General features: G+C 50.8%; 2 protein-coding genes across 8 annotated transcripts in view; both read right to left on the bottom strand.

Annotated features, from left to right (window-relative positions):
• TCEA3 (transcription elongation factor A3) overlaps positions 1-10,107 on the bottom strand; it is a 39,381-nt gene extending 29,274 nt beyond the window's left edge. The window contains exons 1-4 of one of the 2 annotated variants that reach the window (XM_057699608.1): positions 9,929-10,107; positions 4,949-5,011; positions 4,024-4,129; positions 3,417-3,561 (exon numbers count right to left, since the gene is read on the bottom strand). In XM_057699608.1, coding sequence (XP_057555591.1) covers positions 3,417-3,561; positions 4,024-4,129; positions 4,949-5,011; positions 9,929-9,997 — 383 coding nt within the window. In that variant the 5' untranslated portion in view covers positions 9,998-10,107. Of the gene's footprint in view, positions 1-3,416; positions 3,562-4,023; positions 4,130-4,948; positions 5,012-9,494; positions 9,696-9,928 lie in introns of those variants that run through there. The other variant, XM_057699599.1, reaches the window with a different exon arrangement.
• A 4,199-nt stretch (positions 10,108-14,306) lies between these two features.
• Positions 14,307-18,141, bottom strand: part of ASAP3 (ArfGAP with SH3 domain, ankyrin repeat and PH domain 3) — a 47,209-nt gene continuing 43,374 nt past the window's right edge. For all 6 annotated transcript variants that reach the window (XM_057699633.1, XM_057699662.1, XM_057699644.1 and 3 more), the window contains 3 exons: positions 17,278-17,506; positions 16,611-16,701; positions 14,307-15,690 (listed from right to left, as the gene is read on the bottom strand). In XM_057699633.1, coding sequence (XP_057555616.1) covers positions 15,616-15,690; positions 16,611-16,701; positions 17,278-17,506 — 395 coding nt within the window. In that variant the 3' untranslated portion in view covers positions 14,307-15,615. The remainder of the gene's footprint in view (positions 15,691-16,610; positions 16,702-17,277; positions 17,507-18,141) is intronic.

Raw genomic sequence — 18,141 nt, forward strand, 5'->3', positions numbered from 1 at the left:
CATCTGTACCCAGATGTCTACACTCCCTATTCCACAGATTGGTCCCATATCCCATTTGGTCTCCTCAGCCTCTAGTCTTTCAACTACATCTCACAAGATCCTGGTCCTCCATTTGCCGAGCTGCTCAGAATCAAAAAGGTGCTCCAGACATGGTCAGACCAGCCAGAGCATGAATTTTCCATGAGGGGGCTGCACAGGTACAGCCGCGCCTAGCAGTATTCAGTAAATGCTCACTCCATGCTGGGCATGGTAGATCACAGGATCCCTGGCAGCCAACCTACTAACCCATTTGGGAAAACGAAACGCGCCATGTGAAAAGTTCAATGCCAATCAGGATTTCTCCAAGTGCGATACAATTGCAAAATCAGCAAAATGAAACGAATAACATAGAGACGATTACAGAATCATTTGACAAGTACTCCATTTAAAAAAGCAGACTACAAAATTGATGATAACTATAGAAAACAAAGAGAAAACAGAAAGAAAAAACATATACCAAAATATTAATAGTGATTGTTTTTGGGTGGCGGGAATGTGAATGATTTTTTTCCTACTTTTTAATATTTTCCATTATTTCTAAAATAGATTTTTACCACCCTTGCTTGTGTTTTAAAAGCACGATTATTCTGATTTCAAAAGCAATACAGAACCATTGCGAAAAAAACCAATACAGATTAAAAAATTTTATTGTAGAATATAGAATATGAAGCTCCTCTTAATTACAGTCACACAGATATATTTCTGTTTTTTTTTTTAAAGATAGTTTCATTATTTTTTCTCATTTCAAAACTGGTACATATTTATTGGGAAAAAACTAGAAATACAGAAATTTGCAAGAAGAGGGAAAAAAAACCCTCTCAATCCTACCACCCAGAAATAATCATTAGTACCATCCTGGTATATATCCTTCATTTTTTTTTTCCTATGCATATACATAAAATTCACTTATTTAATTTTTATAAAAATGGAATCATACTATATAGCACACTACATAGTACACAGCTTCTCTTAATACTTAGTGAATATTTTCCCATGTCATTAAATATTCTTCCATTCTCTCCATGGGGGCCCTACTGGCATTTTGAACAAAATAAATAGTTCTTTGGTGTGTGGGACTATTCTGTGCATTGCAGAAATAGTAACATAGAGCACCTCTTCTGCCCCAAAATTATTATTTTTTTTGCTTAATTTTTTAAATTTATTGGCTTCGTTGGGTCTTTGTTGCTGCATGTGGGCTTTCTCTAGTTGCAGTGAGTGGGGGCTACTCTTCACTGCAGGGCTCAGGCTTCTTGTTGTGGTGGCTTCTCTTGTTGTGGTGGCTTCTCTTGTTGTGGAGCACGGGCTCTAGACGTGTGGGCTTCAGTAGTTGTGGCACTTGGGCTCAACAGTTGTGGCTCACGGGCTCTAGAGCACAGGCTCAGTAGCTGTGGTGCACAGGCTTAGTTGCTCTGGGGCATGTGGGATCTTCCCAGACCAGGGCTCGAACCCATGTCCCCTGCATTGGCAGGCAGATTCTTAACCACTGTGCCACCAGGGAAGCCCCCACACAGATATTTCTAAAAATGGGGGTACTGTGGTGGAGGTATACCTCCCTCTTGGTCAAGAACCACTCCTCTTATAGTATCATTTCCTAAAGTGTTTTCCGCAGAACACTTATTTCATAGGATTATAATAAATATTCATTTAGAAAGGGTTCAGAGGAAAAAATGTTTTAGAAGTGCCAGCTGAAAAATGCTACAAACAGAACATATCATTTGTATGTTTAATCTGATTAATTCCTTAAAATGAATTCCTTGTAGTGGATATACTTGGTGAAAAGGTATGCACATTAAAAATGTTGGTATAGGACTTCCCTGGTGGCACAGTGGTTAAGAATCTGCCTGCCAATGCAGGGAGCACGGGTTCGATCGCTGGTCTGGGAAGATTCCACATGCCAGGGAGCAACTAAGCCCGAGTGCCGCCACAACTACTGAGCCTGTGCTCTAGAGCCCGAGAGCCATAACTATTGAGCCTGTGTGCCACAACTACTGAAGCCCGCACGCCTAGAGCCTGTGCTCCGCAACAAGAGAAGTCACCGCAATGAGAAGCCCGCACACCACAACGAAAAGTAGCCCCACTCGCCGCAACTTGAGAAAGCCCACATGCAGCAATGAAGACCCGATACAGCCAATAAATAAATAAATAAATTTATTAAAAAAAAGTTGGTATATCAGGGATATTGTCTGTATTATCTAGTACCATCAGATACTATTCAGTGTTCTAGTCTCACTCCCTTATCTATTAGATGACCCCCTCCCTAAGGAATTAAGTGATCTGTCTAGTCACGTAGGGAGTAGGTAGGACTTACACTAATCCATGAAGGTTTTTATCTACCATCATGGAAAAGGCATTTGGGTCTATCAGAACGTCATGCATTTTGAGGGACCCTGGCTGGGGTGGGCTAAGGGGAACGGGCATGGTGTTGAGACCTCAGCAGAGGTCCGGGGGTCTGACAGACCAAGATGGGAATCCCACTCTGTCACATAATGGCTGTGAGGCCTTAGGAAAGGCCCTGCTCCCCAACCTTCAGCTTCCGCATTGCTAAATGGCAATTTTGAATAAAGAGCCAACAAAACACTTTTCCTTCTCTGTGGACGAGTAAGGTCCTAGCCCCATTTACTTGGAACCCCGACAAAGGTGGAATGTCAGTCTATTACTAGGGGACATTGCTTCTAGTACAAATGAGTGCTGATTGGTAAACTGTGTCTAGACAGGAAGGGCTATGAAAGAACTATACGTGATTAGTGGCAAACCACAGCTCTGGGACGACCCCAAGTGCAGTGCTGTGAATCCTGTCGCTGGTCATTGCCCTTGCTGGGATCCTGGGAACTTTGTCTATAGGACCGTTATAAGATGTAGGACGTGGGGTTTTTTTTTTCTGGCTGTGAGGTGTGGCATGCGGGGATCTTAGTTCCCTGACCAGGGATCGAACCCGTGTCCCCTGCAGTGGAAGTGCGGAGTCTTAACCACTGGACCGCCAGGGAAGTCCCAGACTGGGGGGGGGGGGGGCCTTCTAAGTCAGGGGGTTCCCACCCATCATGGTCTCACTCTGTGCACCTGGGAATGTCACCTGGGTGGGCCAGAGAATAGCTCTGGATGCTGCGTGGTCCCCTATGAGAACTCCTGGTAATGGGAAACCCCTGAGGCTGCCCTGCTGTCACACTCCATCTCCTGTCCCTTCACCCTTCTAGGTGAAGCCAGGGGGTCCCGTGACTCTGTCTGGTTGGGCCAAGAAGACTCCCGAGGGGGCACTGTAGGAGATAATAACAATAAACACCTCCTGGCGTGTGAGGGTTACATGAAGTCATATAAACAGAGATGCTGCCACCAGATGGGACAGGTGTCAGCCCCCTTCTCTCCATCCCAGAGAGAAATACCTGTCTTTGGGCTCTTCCACTCGTTTTTTCCTTGGTGGAGAAAGGCCTGTCTCTGGCTGCCAACTGGAACAGTCAAGCCTTTTCTCCTTCTTCTTTGCTTTTACTCTTTCCTCTCCTTTTTCTCCTTTGGGGGGTGCTGGGGAGTCTAAAAACAAAACGGAGACATTTTTCCTCAACTCTCTCTGTCTCAGCCCAACCCAGGAATTTGGGAAGGAAGGAGCAAAGGGCAGGGACTGGGACAGCCTCCCGTCCCCCTAACAAACACCCATTTGGAAACAAGCGCACATCCAATACGCGCATGTGTGGGCAAACCCAAGCTCACACGTGGGGACAGAAAGACCATTGTGTACACCTATGCACATATGCATACCAACGCGTATATCCAGGCGTGTACAGACACACACACACACACAGATATACACACACAGGGATGTGTGCAGGAAAACCCACCCATCTACAAATCTCACACTTGTGTAGACGAACACTGGCACTCCCACCAGAGGCCATCTGCCACTTATCAAGTCGTTCAACAACCATACACTGAGTGCCTGCTATAAGCCGGGCACCGTCCATCCCAGGTGCTGGGAGGAAAACTTGGCCCTCTCACCCAGCAGCCGCTTCCAGTTTCTGATGAGAACTTTGGCCAAGGACACCACCTCCTTGTCAGAGCAGTGCTTGCGGACCCCGTTGACAGCGACTCCAATCCTGGTGGTCTGCAAAGTGAGAGGGTTAGGGGCTGGTCTGGGAATTAGGACACACTGGACGGGCTGCCCTGATTGGCGAGACCTGCCCCAGCTCAACCACCCCCATCTGCTGGCCCAGACTCTCCAGAGTCCCAGGCTGGACCTGTGGCTGAGGTAATAACTCCGACCTTATAAGTGAGGCCCTGCCCTGCTGTCCTGAGTGAGGTCGGTGCCCAAGGCCAGCCCCCGGCATGAATGGGTAACTGCAGCTCGGGTGAAAATCTGGGGCGGTGCTGGTCGGGGTGGGTCTGGCTGATGAGCAGGACTGCTCCCCATTCTCTGCCCCCCGGTGTCTCTGAGTTCAAGTTTCAGCTTAAGACACAGCTCTGGCTACTACAGCTTGGGGATGTGCTAATTTTTCAGGGCCAAAACTTCTCATAAAGTTTGGGGGCTACATGGGTAACACATGGAGGATATAAAAATGGGGGACTTCCCTCTCCCTGGGTCACGGGTCTCTTGGATCCCACAGGCCCAGGGCCGTGGGAATTGGGGTATTCAAGGAAAGTCAGTTTTTCCCCCAGACCCAGAGGGCCCCAAGTGCTTAGAAGCTACCCTGCCATCGTCCAAAGGTCTTGGTCCCCATCCCCAGAGCACCTCAAGATACCATCCCCCACCTGCCACCCTCCCTTTAGAAATTCTTCCTATAGGGTGAATTTGAAAAAAAAAAAAAAGGAAGAAATTCATCCCAGACTCCCTCCTTGGAGGGCTCCTCTCAGAGGGTCTTTCCCCCACAAGGTTGCCCTCCACCCCCAGCACTGCCCCAGGGCTTTGCTTCCCATCTCCACCTACCTGGAGTAGCTGGATGGTCATCTGACAACTGTTCAGCTTCTTCAGAAGGTCGAGGGCCCCTTCCTGTGGGAGGCCACAAGGTGAGGGCTGAGGCTGTGGGGCCTGCCCCAGGCCACTCTCTGACCCTTGTGTGGTCTCAGTGGGAAGGAAGGGGGCAGGAGGTAGGGGGGAGGCTGTTCCCGCGACAGGATACAGCAAACGAGATGTTGAAGGACAGACAAGGAACAGAAGGAGGAGAGAAGGAAAAGCTTCTGCCCCGGACCAACTTGCATTTACCTCCCACCAGCCAGCTGGGTTCAAGCCCCTCTGAGCCAGGGTCCAGCCCTACCCACTCACCCTGACCCCCCAGCCATTGGTTCCCTTCCACTGGGCATGCCCTCCCCTTCCCCATCTCTTCCTCTAAAATTAATTACTTCATGGCTTATTGCTTGTGCTTTTATGTCTGTATCTGCCTCCCCTCACTTCCCAACTGGGAGCTTCTGTAGGTTGAGGACTGTGGCTTTTAGAAAAAAACAGATTTATTGAGGTATTCAATATAACTGACCCACAATAAACTGCACATAATGTAGGCTACAATTTGATGAGTTTTGACATACATGTACACCCCTGAAACCATCACCACAATCAAGATAAGAACACAGTGAAGGAATTCCCTGGTGGTCCAGTGGTTAGGACTCGGCACTTCCACTGCAGGGGTCCGGGTTCGATCTCTGGTTGGGGAACTAAGATCCCACAAGCTGTGTGGCACAGCCAAAAAAAAAAAAAAAAACCCCAACAAAAAAAAACCCATAGTCAGCATTCCCAACGCTTTCCTTGTGCCCCTTTGTAATCCATCCCTCCCTGCACCCCTAACCACAGGCCACCACCATTCTGTGTTCTGTCACTCTAGATGAGCTTCTATAAAATCTATAAGGATTATAAAAAAAAATCTATAAGGATTTTATAGAAAGTGACTGCAATGGGCTTTTTTGTCTGACTTCTTTCACTCGGTGTAATCATTTTCAGATTCATGTACACTGTTGCACAGATCCACAGTTCCTTTTTATTACTGCGCTGTTTGCCACTGTATGTATATACCACCTTTTGTTTCTCTATTCACCTGTTAATGGGACCGTTAGGGGCGACTACAACTAAAGCTGCTGGGAACATTCATGTACAAGTCTTTGTGAGGACACAGACTTTCTTTTCTCTTGGGTAAAGAGGACTGTTTAATCTCTGAGACCTCCGGGTTCAGCACACAGCCCAGTGCTCCCCAAGTGAATGAATAAAGCAGAAGGCAGAAGGTGGGAAGGGAGGGTGGGAGGGGAAGAAAGCAGACTCAGATGTTGCCAGGCCCTGAACAACCCCTGACCCATTTCAGCCTTCTCTTTCTTTCCACCCACTTCCTAGAAGCCAGCCCCAGCCTCCTGTCCTGAGATCAGTTCCCTGGGGAGCACCAGCTGACTGTGTCCTGTATGCCCTGTGCCCTGGCCCCACTGTGCACTGCCAGCTGCCAACCCCCACCCTACCAGGCTTCCTGGGCCACATCCCAAGAGCTGCCCTCTGTCAGTCCTCAGCCTCCTTTAGAACTTGGGTTCATAGTATGTTTCCAGAGGTGTGACCTGTGGTTGTGTGTGCACTTGTGGGCATAAAACCCTCCTGTGCCACTAGTTAAAGGCTTATTACCTGCTGGGCATGGTTCTAAGTATTTTACACGCATTGTCTCCGCTAACTCTTTCAATGACCCCATGAGGTAGGTCCTATTGCTATTCTCATTTTTACAGAATCATTATCCCATTTTCACAGAAGAGAAATCCAAGAAACAGAAGTGAATTTGCCCAAAGTTACAAGAAACTGAGCTAGGATTCAAACTCAGGCCTTTCGGGTTTGACCCCATATACAACTGTGTTGGTAGGTATGGACACAGGTCTGGCTAGACGTGTGTAATAATGAAATATCAACATCGGTAAGTGCGGTGGTATGTTGGTCAATGTTTAACAACGAGTTCTCAGAGGAAAAAAATTGATTTGTAGTGTTTGCTGATTTCTGTGGCATAAATACTCTCCCATGGCCAATGTCAAGCTACCAACATGCTGTCCCTGACCTGAAGGAGGTATCAGGAAGAGATGTGTGATACGAGATCATATTGACGTAATAGAAGTAAATAACCTCCAGACCATAGATAACAATAAAATGTAACAAAATAATAAGGAAGTGATGATTTTGGAGTATTTACAACCTTTGTTTTTAATATAATTTAATTGTAAGCATATAGTTTAACGTTAAAAATAATGGCTGTATTTAACAACTGGCTTGCACAATTACTGAAAGTTCAACAATCAGCATTAAGCCAGTTCCAGCTCACCAACGGGCGTGTGCCTCTGTACGTCACACTATATAACTGGGTCATGTTGGAGAACAGCCATGAGTCCAGGTTGTAGCTGGACTCACAAAGCCTTGTGCAAACGCTGCCGGCTGTGTCTCTCTGTATGCACGTATGGGACGTGCAGCCAGCAGCAGCTCTGGTCCAGGTGGGGAGCTGCTGTGTACATGCCGCGTGGAGCATAATGTGTGTGTTTGTCTTTGCAGGATGATGCCTGCGTCATAACATGTCCGAACCTGTAAGTGTGGCTGTTTGCTAAGTTTGTAGCTTTGCATGTCGGGGTGTAGCTTATTGCGTGCATATGCACACATGTAGGCAGGTATGTAGTTGTCCTTGTGTATCCTTCTGCAAATATAATGGTCAGTGTGTCAGTCATGTCAGGGTCAGTAACCACATCTCTTATGTAGTTATGTTCACAGTTGCTTGTTTAGCTATATTGTGTGTGGCTACATGTATGTAGTTATGTTTCTTGTGTGTGATCATGTGGAGGCTTGCCTGTATGTTTGAAGCTGTTACAGATGGTGCGTGCTCACAGCATCTGACAAAAGCCCTAAGTTACTGGGACTTCAGTAATTGGCAGTAAACCCCGGGTCTGAGCTGCAACGTGGAAGATCCGTCTTATTACAGGAAGTGTGTCCTTCTCTCCCTAACCACCACTGGGCGGGCCCACTTTCACTCCCAGAGCAGGCCCCACCTTTCTCGGTCACATGCCCAGAGCTCTGTGCCCACCCAGACGCTGCCAAGAACCTAGGCGCAGACGTGGCTGCAGACTGGCTCTGTGCTACGAGGACCGTGTGGCCAGACCTGCATCTTTCCTGGAGAAAGCTCTGGGTACTTTCACAGGAATCCTCACCCAGGGACACCATTTCCTCTTCCCATTTCACAGAAGAGGAAATCGAGGCCAGAGAGAGAAAGTACAGTGGTGGGTCTAAGTCCATAAAAGGAATGAGGGGAGGCCAGGGCAGGTCCCTTGCTCTTCAGCCAAGCTGCCTTTCTCAGGTCTCCTAAGCTTCTCCCCTCTCCCCCTTCACCCAGAGGCCCAGAATCTCCCGGCCCAAACCTGAGGTCAGCAAGGGGCAGAGCTGGGAAAACCTGTCTACTTGAGTTGGAATTTGGTTCAGGAGACCTGCGCTGGGCTCTGCTGCCCCCAGTTGAGCCTGATGATTTGAGGCTCAGTTTCACTGACTTTGGAGCTTCCTGGAATGGGGACTCCCAACACTCTTCAGGTTTCTGTGTTTCCTCTGGCTGTGCAAAAGCAGGTGTCACTCTCTAAGCCTTCCCAAGCACCAGTCCAGGTCTCCTTAAGGGTTTCACATCTCTTCCACCCTCACCACCACCAGCAGTGACAAAAATCTAGTGACATTCCTTCCCAGGAGGTAGGTAATCTCATCTTCTTACAGAAGAAGAAACTGAGGCTCTGGTCTTTATATGGACACCGACTCATTACTGCCCATGTCTACTCCAGGGCTCCCTGACACTCCATGGATCCAGCAACCCCTCCCACTTCCCTGCTCTAAAACCACCCTTATGGTCCATCCTTCTCCCAAGTTGGTAGGATTACAGAACGTGCCGGAAAGGCAGGTCTTGCCCCAGCACGTGCCTATGGATGGTGGGAGGAGGAGGAACCTGGGACAGGACGAAGTTGGGGGGGGGCTGCCTTCTGGGCTATCCTCCCCTCTTTTCCCTCTCCTATGAGCCCCAGCCCTCCCTGTCCCAAGGCCAAGTTTACTTGGCTAGGCCACCGGGCGGCAGCCAACTTGAGGCAAAGATCACAGCGAGAATCAAACATTAACTTCAAGTCGGCCCGCGCTAAGGGCTCCTGGCACTGAGCGCTCAGGGATCCGCAGGTAGGGCCGCCAGCCCTGATTCCCCCCAACCTCTCTCTTCCCCTAGCCTCCCCCGCCCCGCAGCCCAGGCCTCCAGCCGGTCCCCCTTCCCCCGCCCCGCGGGCCCCGTGGGCACAGCGGCTGCCCGACACCTGTTCGGCCCCCGCCCGCCCAGGCCCCACCCGGCGGCCAAGGAAAGGGAGCGTTGCAAACAGAGCAGCTCCTGGAACCTCAGGCTGTGGGGTTGCGGGATTCGAGGCCCTTCGCTGTTCTCCGCCCGCTCCACTCCCGGGGTGCGGGATAGACGTGGCTCAGCACCCCTCATCAGCTCAAGTTTCTCTGCCCCTTCTCGGCTCACCCAGGATTTTGTTTTTCCCCATCTCCGGGTCCCCGTCCCGCGGTTGCCGCTGCTCCCCGGGCTCTGCACATGCCAAGTCCCGGGGCTTCGAAAGTCCTTTTCCAGCTCCCGTGTCTGTCTCTTCGCTTTCTTTCCCGGGCCCTGCACAAGCTACCCAAGGGCCCCAACCCTGCAGGTCCAGACGGATGTGCCCAAGCCCGGTCTTCGGGGCCCGCACGGTCCACCCCGGAGCCCCGGGCCATGCACACGCCCACCCCGAGGTGCCAACAGTCCCCGAGGGGCGCTGAGCCCTGCCCCGGCCGCGCCTCCCTCGGGTCCCCGAGTTCCGCGCGCGCCTCCCGGACGCCCAGCCAGCAGGCGCCCCCGGGACTCCCGGGCTCCACGCGCCGCGCCTCCCGGGGGCCGGGGCTGTAGTCCGAACTCTGCAGCCTCACCGTGTTCTTCCTGGCTACCATCTTCTCCAGCTTCTTGGCGATCCTCAGCAGCTCCTCTTCCTGGCCCATGCTGGCCCGCGACGCCCGGCGGGGCGAGGGGCGCAGGGGCGGCGGCCGGGCTTCGGGGGGTCGGAGGCGCAGAGGCGGAGGGCGCGCCAGCCGCGCGGGCCCCAAACACACCCGACACACGCACGCCCGGCGGGGGCGGGGCGGGGCGGGGCGGGGCGGGGCTCTCCCCCCCCCCCCATGGCCGCCTGCCTCCCGACAGCGGGGGAGGGGTGGCGTGCACTAAATATAGACTTCAAGGACTCGCCGGGCAAAGATTGCCCGCGCCGGCCAGTCGGGCCTCCCGAGAGAGGGACGAGGCTGCTGGAGCCGGCCCTTCACCTCGGGCCGGTCCTGGGGGGCCGGGTGCTGAAGGGAGATCTGGGAAGGAGGGCTCTCCGGCGAGTGGGGAGGCCGTCGTGCCGGGCCGCAAGAGGCTGTCGCGGCGGGAAGGGTGCCCGAGAGTGCCCCCCGGGAGCTTCGAGAAGAGTTCTGGGCTCCCGCGGCTCTGCAGGCACCGTTGCAGCGGGCGGACTTAGTTCGTGTCTATGCCCACGTGGAGGCAATTTGGTACCCTTGAATCGCGTTATTTTGGCATGATCATTAAATCCAACTCTGTCCTACCCTGTGCTCGCTATTTGTGCACATGGCCTGTGCACACGCGTGTATCCAGGCCCACTGTTGCCATCGATTTTGTTTGTTACAGTCAAGTCTTGCATTTCTAACAAGCTTCCCGAGAGCTGCTGGTGCTGCAGGTCCCACGACTGCACTCTGAGTAGTGAGGGCTTTGGAGATTCCTAAGTGCACCAAACTCTGAGAAATACGGATCCAGGTGCATGGGTGCCCTTTATTTACTCAGGGTCTGGACACTGCCTCCCCAGTGGGGTTCGATCTGGAAGGGAGGAAACAGAATTGTGCCCCACAGCTGTGCACGTATCTGTGTTCCTGTGGAAGGACCTTCCGAGTGTCCCCAGCAGACCTAGATCCCTTCCTAAACAAGTGAATCGATAGAAGATGATCCATGTGTGTGGTGGTGGTGATGGTGGTGGTGGTGTGCTTATGGGCCTAGAGGGGAGGTGTGAAAAATGGTCCACAGTGTGTGGGGGGTGGGAGTTGTGGCTTGGGGCATTCAGTGCAATCTCCAGACTTTCCTGGGAGAACTTTAGACTATTTATTTATTTATTTGGCTGCGCTGGGTCTTAGTTGAGGCATGTGGGGTCTTCATTGCCACATCTGGGATCTTTAGTTGCAGCATGCGGGATCTAGTTCCCTGACCAGGGATCGAACCCAGGCCCCTGGCATTGGGAATGTGGAGTCTTGATGGCTGGATCACCAGGGAAGTCCCTGATGACATATTGAAATTAAAATGTAGTGATCACAGTTCAGGCATACAAAAATGGAGTCGGGTGGCCATTGAGCATCTGGTCTCAGACATACCTCTGTACCACTGAAAACCTGAACTTTCTTTGAACTGTACCAGATCCAATGACATCACTAGAGTACTCAGAACAACCCCTGCCAGCTGCAAACCTTATGGTCTCAAGGTCTCTCCTTGTAATTATGCAACCATTTCAGACCCCAACCAATCCTTCCTTGATAAGCACCTTTACTTCTGGCCAGCTCCAAATGTAATTCAAATAAACAATTCATATTCGGGTGGGATGAATTGGGAGATTAGGATTGCCATATATACATTACTAATAAGAAAAAAATATCAAATTGTACACTTTAAATATATGCAGTTTATGGTGTATCAAGTATATCCCAATAAAAGTTCTTTAAAAAAGACTAACATAACAGCTACAAAAAATTCTCAAAAAAGAACATAGTGGGAAAAATCAGTTATCAAGATTCATTTTAAAGATGTAGTAAAGTAGTGTAATATTATAATGACAGACAAATACAGCAATGGAATAGAATAGAGAGTTTAGAAACAGACATGCAAATATGGACTTCTGTTTTCTTCATTTGACATAAGTGGCACTGTAGAGCAATGGCAATAAAATGGCCTTTTAAAATGTTAAAACAAAAACAAAAACAAGTCATGTAACTAACTGTAACTTCGAGGTTTTTTACCTTTATAAGCCTCCCCCATTTTGTAGGGCTGCAGAAAACAACTCAAACACTTCTTGAATCTGTGTCTCCAGGGCTGCAGTGCTAACAAACCCCAAATAAACATCTTTTTTTCCAATCAGGTCTCCATTTCTAAAATTTTGATTAACACGTATAACTGTGTAACCTGGGACCAAGGTAGGAAGGGGTTTTTCATTCATTTACCAGATACGTTTTGAATGTCCAGGCAACAAACAAGATAGACCCAGTTCCAACAAGCTTGAGACTCAGTCTATAGGTAAGAAAAACCTTAAACAAATTGATGTCCATACACCATCAATTCTGTGTTATCACAAATGGGGCGAGGGTCAGGAAGAAGTAGAGGATACCTTATGGACATATTTGAGGGGACTTGCACCAGTTGGGGTGTCACGTTCTCTTAAGAAATGAAGTTTAAACTTTGGGCAGAAGTGCTGGGTGGGAGTTGGGGGGCGGAGGAAGAGAGTGTTAAAATAAGAGAAGAAACATTCATTCATACATGTATCTATTGAGCACCCACTAGGTGCTAGGCACTTTTAGCCCTGAGCATCCTGAGAGGTACAAATCAGTCCTCCTGGAGTCTCTAATGTGCAAAGCTTGGGGAAGGGAGGGTGCTTGGCATGTCAGAGTTGAAAGAACAGGAAAACTGGTGTGGCTACAGTACAGAGGTAAGAGGGTGTGCAGAGGGCTGGGGCAGAAAGTCAGAGGTGGGTGGGGCCTGACCATGCAATGTGCCTTAGGCCACTTTTAGGAGGTTAGACTAAAACCTCTTGGCCAACCCCCAAGCAAGCCCCTCTGGGCTGAAGAGACAGCTGTCTGCAATTACTTAGGATTGCCTTAAAAAAAAAAAAAAGCAGATTTGATTTTCTGCAAACTTCCACCCAGCTTCCACTGTGAGTTGAGTGACATCAAAAGAAGTCAGGTCTTCATCAGGGCTTGAAGGACCCTAAGAAAACATTAAGTCCAATCCTTTCTTTGTACAGATGAGAAGACCGAGGCCCAAAGAGGCCCAGGATTGCACTGCCCAACCATAGTGGGCATGGTCAGTACCCACTACATCCCCTCTGCCTACCTGCCCACCTCGGAGGTCACCAGCAGGCTATTCCAACAAACCTCCGACAGCTTCCTGCATCTCTCTGACCGAGGGCCTCAGGGCAGCCTGGATGTTGAGAATTAGGAATTGACACCCCCAGAAAGGACCCTTGAACCTGTGAGAGACTAGAGTTGGTGGTAAATACACCAGTTTCTTCGCTCTCAATGGGACAACTTGAAGGCACACTCTCATCAATACAGTTTCTCAAAGGTTCCCAACTAGATAAACCTTCATTGCTAATGGTGGTGACCGCTCATTAACACACCCTTTACTGCTTGTTGACCTTCCATTTCACATCCCTGCTCCCTCATTATGCTTCCTGGGATCACCTCACAAATAAACTACTTTCCCCAAGCCCTTGTCTCGGGGAGATGAAATTGAAGCAGGGACTGTGGCAGAGCTAAGCTGTAGGTCTCCAGACTCCTAGTCCAGTGCTCTTTTCTCACACCAGGATTTCTCAACCTCGGCACTATTACCATTTGAACTGGACAATTCACTGTTTTGCGGGGCTGGCCTGTGTATTGAAGAATGTTTAGCAGCATCCCTGAACTCTAGCCATTCGAGGCCAGCAACATGCTCCAGTCGGGAACAGTAAAAAATGTCTTCCTTGTCAAATGTCCCCTGGGGGAAAATCACCGCTGGTTGCAAACTACTGCTCTACACCAGCCTGTCCCCCTTAGCAGGTCTAGAGAAAGAATTCTAAGCCCTGGGGGCTTCCCTGGTGGCGCAGTGGTTAAGAATTCACCGGCCAACGCAGAGGACACTGGTTCGAGCCCTGGTCTGGCAAGATCCCACATGCTGTGGAGCAACTAAGCCCGTGCACTACAACTACTGAGCCTGTGCTCTAGAGCCTGCGAGCCACAACTACTGAGCCCATGTGCCTCAGCTACTGAAGCCCTTGCGCCTAGAGCCCGTGCTCTGCAACAAGAGAAGCCACTGCAACTAGAAGCCCGCACACCGCAATGAAGAGTAGCCCCCACTCTCCACAACTACAGAAAGCCCGTGTGCAACAACAAAGACCCAACACAGCCAATAAATAAAAATAAAAATAAATATAATTATTAAAAAAAAAAGAATTCTAAGCCCTAAGAATCCCTCCTCTTCCCTATGGTTCTTCAGAGCACATAAATGAAACCACTGAAATTTACTCTAAAAAATCTTTTATTAAGAGATGAGTGAAATAACAAGTCTGAGGTGAACAACACCAGACACTGGGAGCTCTGAAGACAACTCCACTGCTGTGGGATCACAGACTGTCCAAGTCTCCAGGGTAAACAGTGCAGCCTCCTGGGCCAGGCGGCTGGATTGGCTGTTGGCATCCTCTAGCCTCCCCTGTTTGGCCTGGTCCATCTCTGCCAGGGCCCAGCGCCCAGAGCCCATAAAGCTGACATGTTAGAGACTGATGATGGCTTAGGTGTATCTGTTTTCCAATACGGGCCTGAAAGCGACGGTGGAATTTCTGGCGCTGGGAAGCAGAACTTTTAAATCTCCACCCTCCATATCTATCACTCTCCTTTCTCCTTTCTTGGCCCTTTCCTCCCCAGAGACTGGAAGCCTCCTGAGTTGACTGAGAGAAAGAGGAAAGAAGTGAGGATAATCATCCCAGGCCACTCCTTTCCTTCTTGCTAAATCAAAGAGAGTAAGCAAATGGGGGTGAGCCCTCCTCTACGTCCTGGCTGGGAATCTGTTACTGCAGAGGTCCCCCAGTGCTGTCCCTCAAAAGGAGTGATATTGAGTGATATTCAGAATATTTATTTAACAGCCAGTACAGCATGGGCACCGAGCAACCAGAATGGATACAGGCTACAGACAACTGCAATGTTATTCAGGTATTAGCCAGCTGACTGGCAGTCTACCCCTGAAGCCAGAACCATCCTCGGGAATCTAGCCCTGCCCATTTCCAAGCCTAACTGTTGGAACCAGCTGCCTGGAAAGAGACCACATCTGCAGGACCTTTGTCTTATTCCTGTGACATCTGCAGTGCCTAGTACGGGAATGGACAAAGAGCCAGAACTCAGCCAAAGAATACTAGGCTAATGAATGGCTGAGAAGACAGTCTCTAGTCTGGCAGAATCCCTGGCAGAATGAGGAAGGCGGGCTAGAGCCCCCTAGACTGATGGAAGAAACACAGTCCTGGTGTGATGAGGGATTGAAGGTTCCGCAGTTGGAGCAGGGTCAGGAGCCCTCGGGTCCAGCCACAGAGCTCCGTGGGCCCTGGCAGGTATGAGATAGAGGGAAACAAACCACCACCAGCCCTAACATGGAGGGCCCCAGTGTCCCTGGCAGGGGCATGGGCCCATGGCAGGGAGGAAGGCCAGCCACAGAGGCACAGGGGACAGAGACGGCAAGACCCCAGGGCATGAACACCTTGTCCCCCAGTCCTGTGGGCTCAAGTCCTAGCTCTGAACGCTGGGGTCCAGCATGGGGGTGGTTCAGGCATGCAAGGGCCAGCAAGGAGCTAGTCTTGCGAAAGCTGTACAGAACTTGCTGGGAGAACCCCAGTCCTTGAACCATCTCCTTCAGTGAAGCCAACCTGGAAAGAGAAGCACCTATTATATATCAGCTGTTTATCTCACTCAGTTTCAGACTGTCCTATTATGGGTACATGAAATTATCCCTATTTCATAGACAATGAAACCAAGGCTGGAAGAAGTAAAGCCACTTTTCCAAGACCTCCACGCTCCAAAGCCGAGGCTCTTACTATCACACGTCTCAACAGCAGGCATAAACTAAATGCTGGGTGATGGACACCTAGTTGTAGACACACATTTGTGTCTTGTGCCTGACTTTGACAGATTGAGGATGACGATTCCCTAGAAAGACCCAGCTCCTCCCATCCCCTACTCTCAACACAGACAACCGACGTCAACCCTGACGAATCCCCAGGGGAACCAGGAGCAGAGGTGGCTTCCTTCTTGGCACAACTGCCTCTGTCTTGTGCCCACTCCCAGGCTCCTCATCTAAATATGTGTGATTGTTCGAGACTCTGTGACTCAGCGGGGAGAAGCTGGATTAAAGAGGACAGCTCTTGCCTTGTCCCTGTCCCATCCCTCTATGCCTGGAAGTTTCAGTAGATTCCAGGAGACTCCTGTACAAGGGGAGAGTTAGGCAAACCAAGGGCTGGTACACGGCCACCCTAATCCTACCTCATCTGCAGGGAAGTGATTCCTTTCCTGAGCAGCCAGCCTGGCTGACACAGCTTTCTTTGCTCACCCTTCCTTGGGGAGCAGCCAGAGCTTGGGCCTCGTCACCCCTGCCATCTCTCAAGGCCTGGGTTCTCCCCAGCTGCACCCATCCTGGGCTGGGGAGGAAGGAGCCCCAGGACATGGACTGGCCAAGTGACTGCCCCCGGTCCTGGAGAGAGGTCTGCCGCCCTAATACACCTACTCTTGACCAACTCTGCCTCCCAGGTACCCTGTCACTGCCCTTCAAACCACAGTCCCAGGGTCTTACCGGCATGTTCCTTCTAGGTAGAGGCTGCCGGGCTGAAGGACAGTCCTCCAGGCTGCGGCCCCCCCGCCGATACGAGCGAGTGATCTCAGAGCTAGAAGACAGGGGAAGGCCACTGTGACCCCTGCGCTCAGAGAGCCCCCTTAGAATGGGCGGAAAGGGCTCAGGGATAGAGTGAGGCTGGGGGCTTGGGATGGGTGGGTAGAGAGTCCATGAGGCCCCCAGGCTGGGCTTCCTCACAGGCCCCAGAGACCCAGAACTGACCTCCACACTGAAAATTTGTCCATATCTACTCCCTAACTCCAACTGAAAGGGTTTGCAAGGAAGGGAGGGCTGGATTCTGGGTTGGAGGCGGGGACAAGTGAAAACCCTACTGTGAGCCTCCAGAACAAGCCACACAGGTGGGACTGGCCTTCGCTCTTCCAGCTTCAGCAGCCTGAGCCCCAGACTCCTCCCCAGCTCTCCAGGCCAGACTGGAGCATGCGTGTGAAGGGGGAAGGGGTCCCCTCACCCTCCACTTAAGGTCTAGCATTTCTGCATCAGTCATGGGCCTCAGAGCGGGCAGGTGCTCCCGGCTCCCGGCGGGGCACTGCTTAGAGGCGGGCAGGTACGTGGATGCTCAGCGAGGCCAGGAGACTTGACCAGATTGCACAGGTGGGCTCTCACCAACCTGAACCTGACAGGGGCACACATCTCTGAAGGGGTGGTTCCAGATGTCAGGCTGGGTCCAGAGGGGCCAGGAGGCTCCCAGAGGCCCTCTTCAGAGCTAGGTAGGATTTGGTTGGGAGCCCCAGGTTCCACAGGGCTTGTGAGGCTGGAGGAGGAGGAGGAGGCTGGACCGCTCAGGTTCTCAGGGGCCCCAGGGGACTCCGAGCTCAGGCTGGGAACTTCGGAACGATCTGAAATCAGAAGTGACAAAGCCTGTCTGTATCACTTACTCCGTGCTCAATTTCAAAGCAGCTTTTGGGCTCTGGGATCTATCCTGGTTCTCTCCCAATTCCCCACCTCTCATCTACCTCTCCAGCACTCTCCTTCAAGTCTCCCGCATCACACTTTGGTCTCACGATGCATGATGTTCACTCCTGATGGCCAGGGTCACAGTGAGTCACGTTTCACTTCTGCTCACAGCCTCACCTCAATCTGGACTCTCCTGCTCATCCCTCAGGCTCAGCTCTGATGCTGCCCCTCCCAGGAAGCCTGCCTAACCCACGCACCAATCCCGACACAAAATGCTCCCTCCCTCTCCTGAGTTCCCAGAACAAGGCTGTTCATTCATTCAACAAACAGTTCTTGACCACAGCCAAGCACTGTGCTAGGTGCTGGAGAAACAGTCAACAAAACTTGCTTCTGCCCTTTTGGGATTTATATTCTATGTCACGCTGTGCCTTATGTTATAATGAATTACGTTCCAGTTTTTACCTCTCCCACTAGACTGTGTCTCAGTGGCCCCCAAGGGATACGAGACACAATGGATTCTCAAAAAATGCTTCTCTCTCTTTTTATTTCAGTGAAGCCTTTAGGAATTTGGAATAAG

Source organism: Hippopotamus amphibius, chromosome 1, assembly GCF_030028045.1.
Source record: "Hippopotamus amphibius kiboko isolate mHipAmp2 chromosome 1, mHipAmp2.hap2, whole genome shotgun sequence".
NCBI classification, from domain to species: Eukaryota; Metazoa; Chordata; class Mammalia; order Artiodactyla; family Hippopotamidae; genus Hippopotamus; species Hippopotamus amphibius.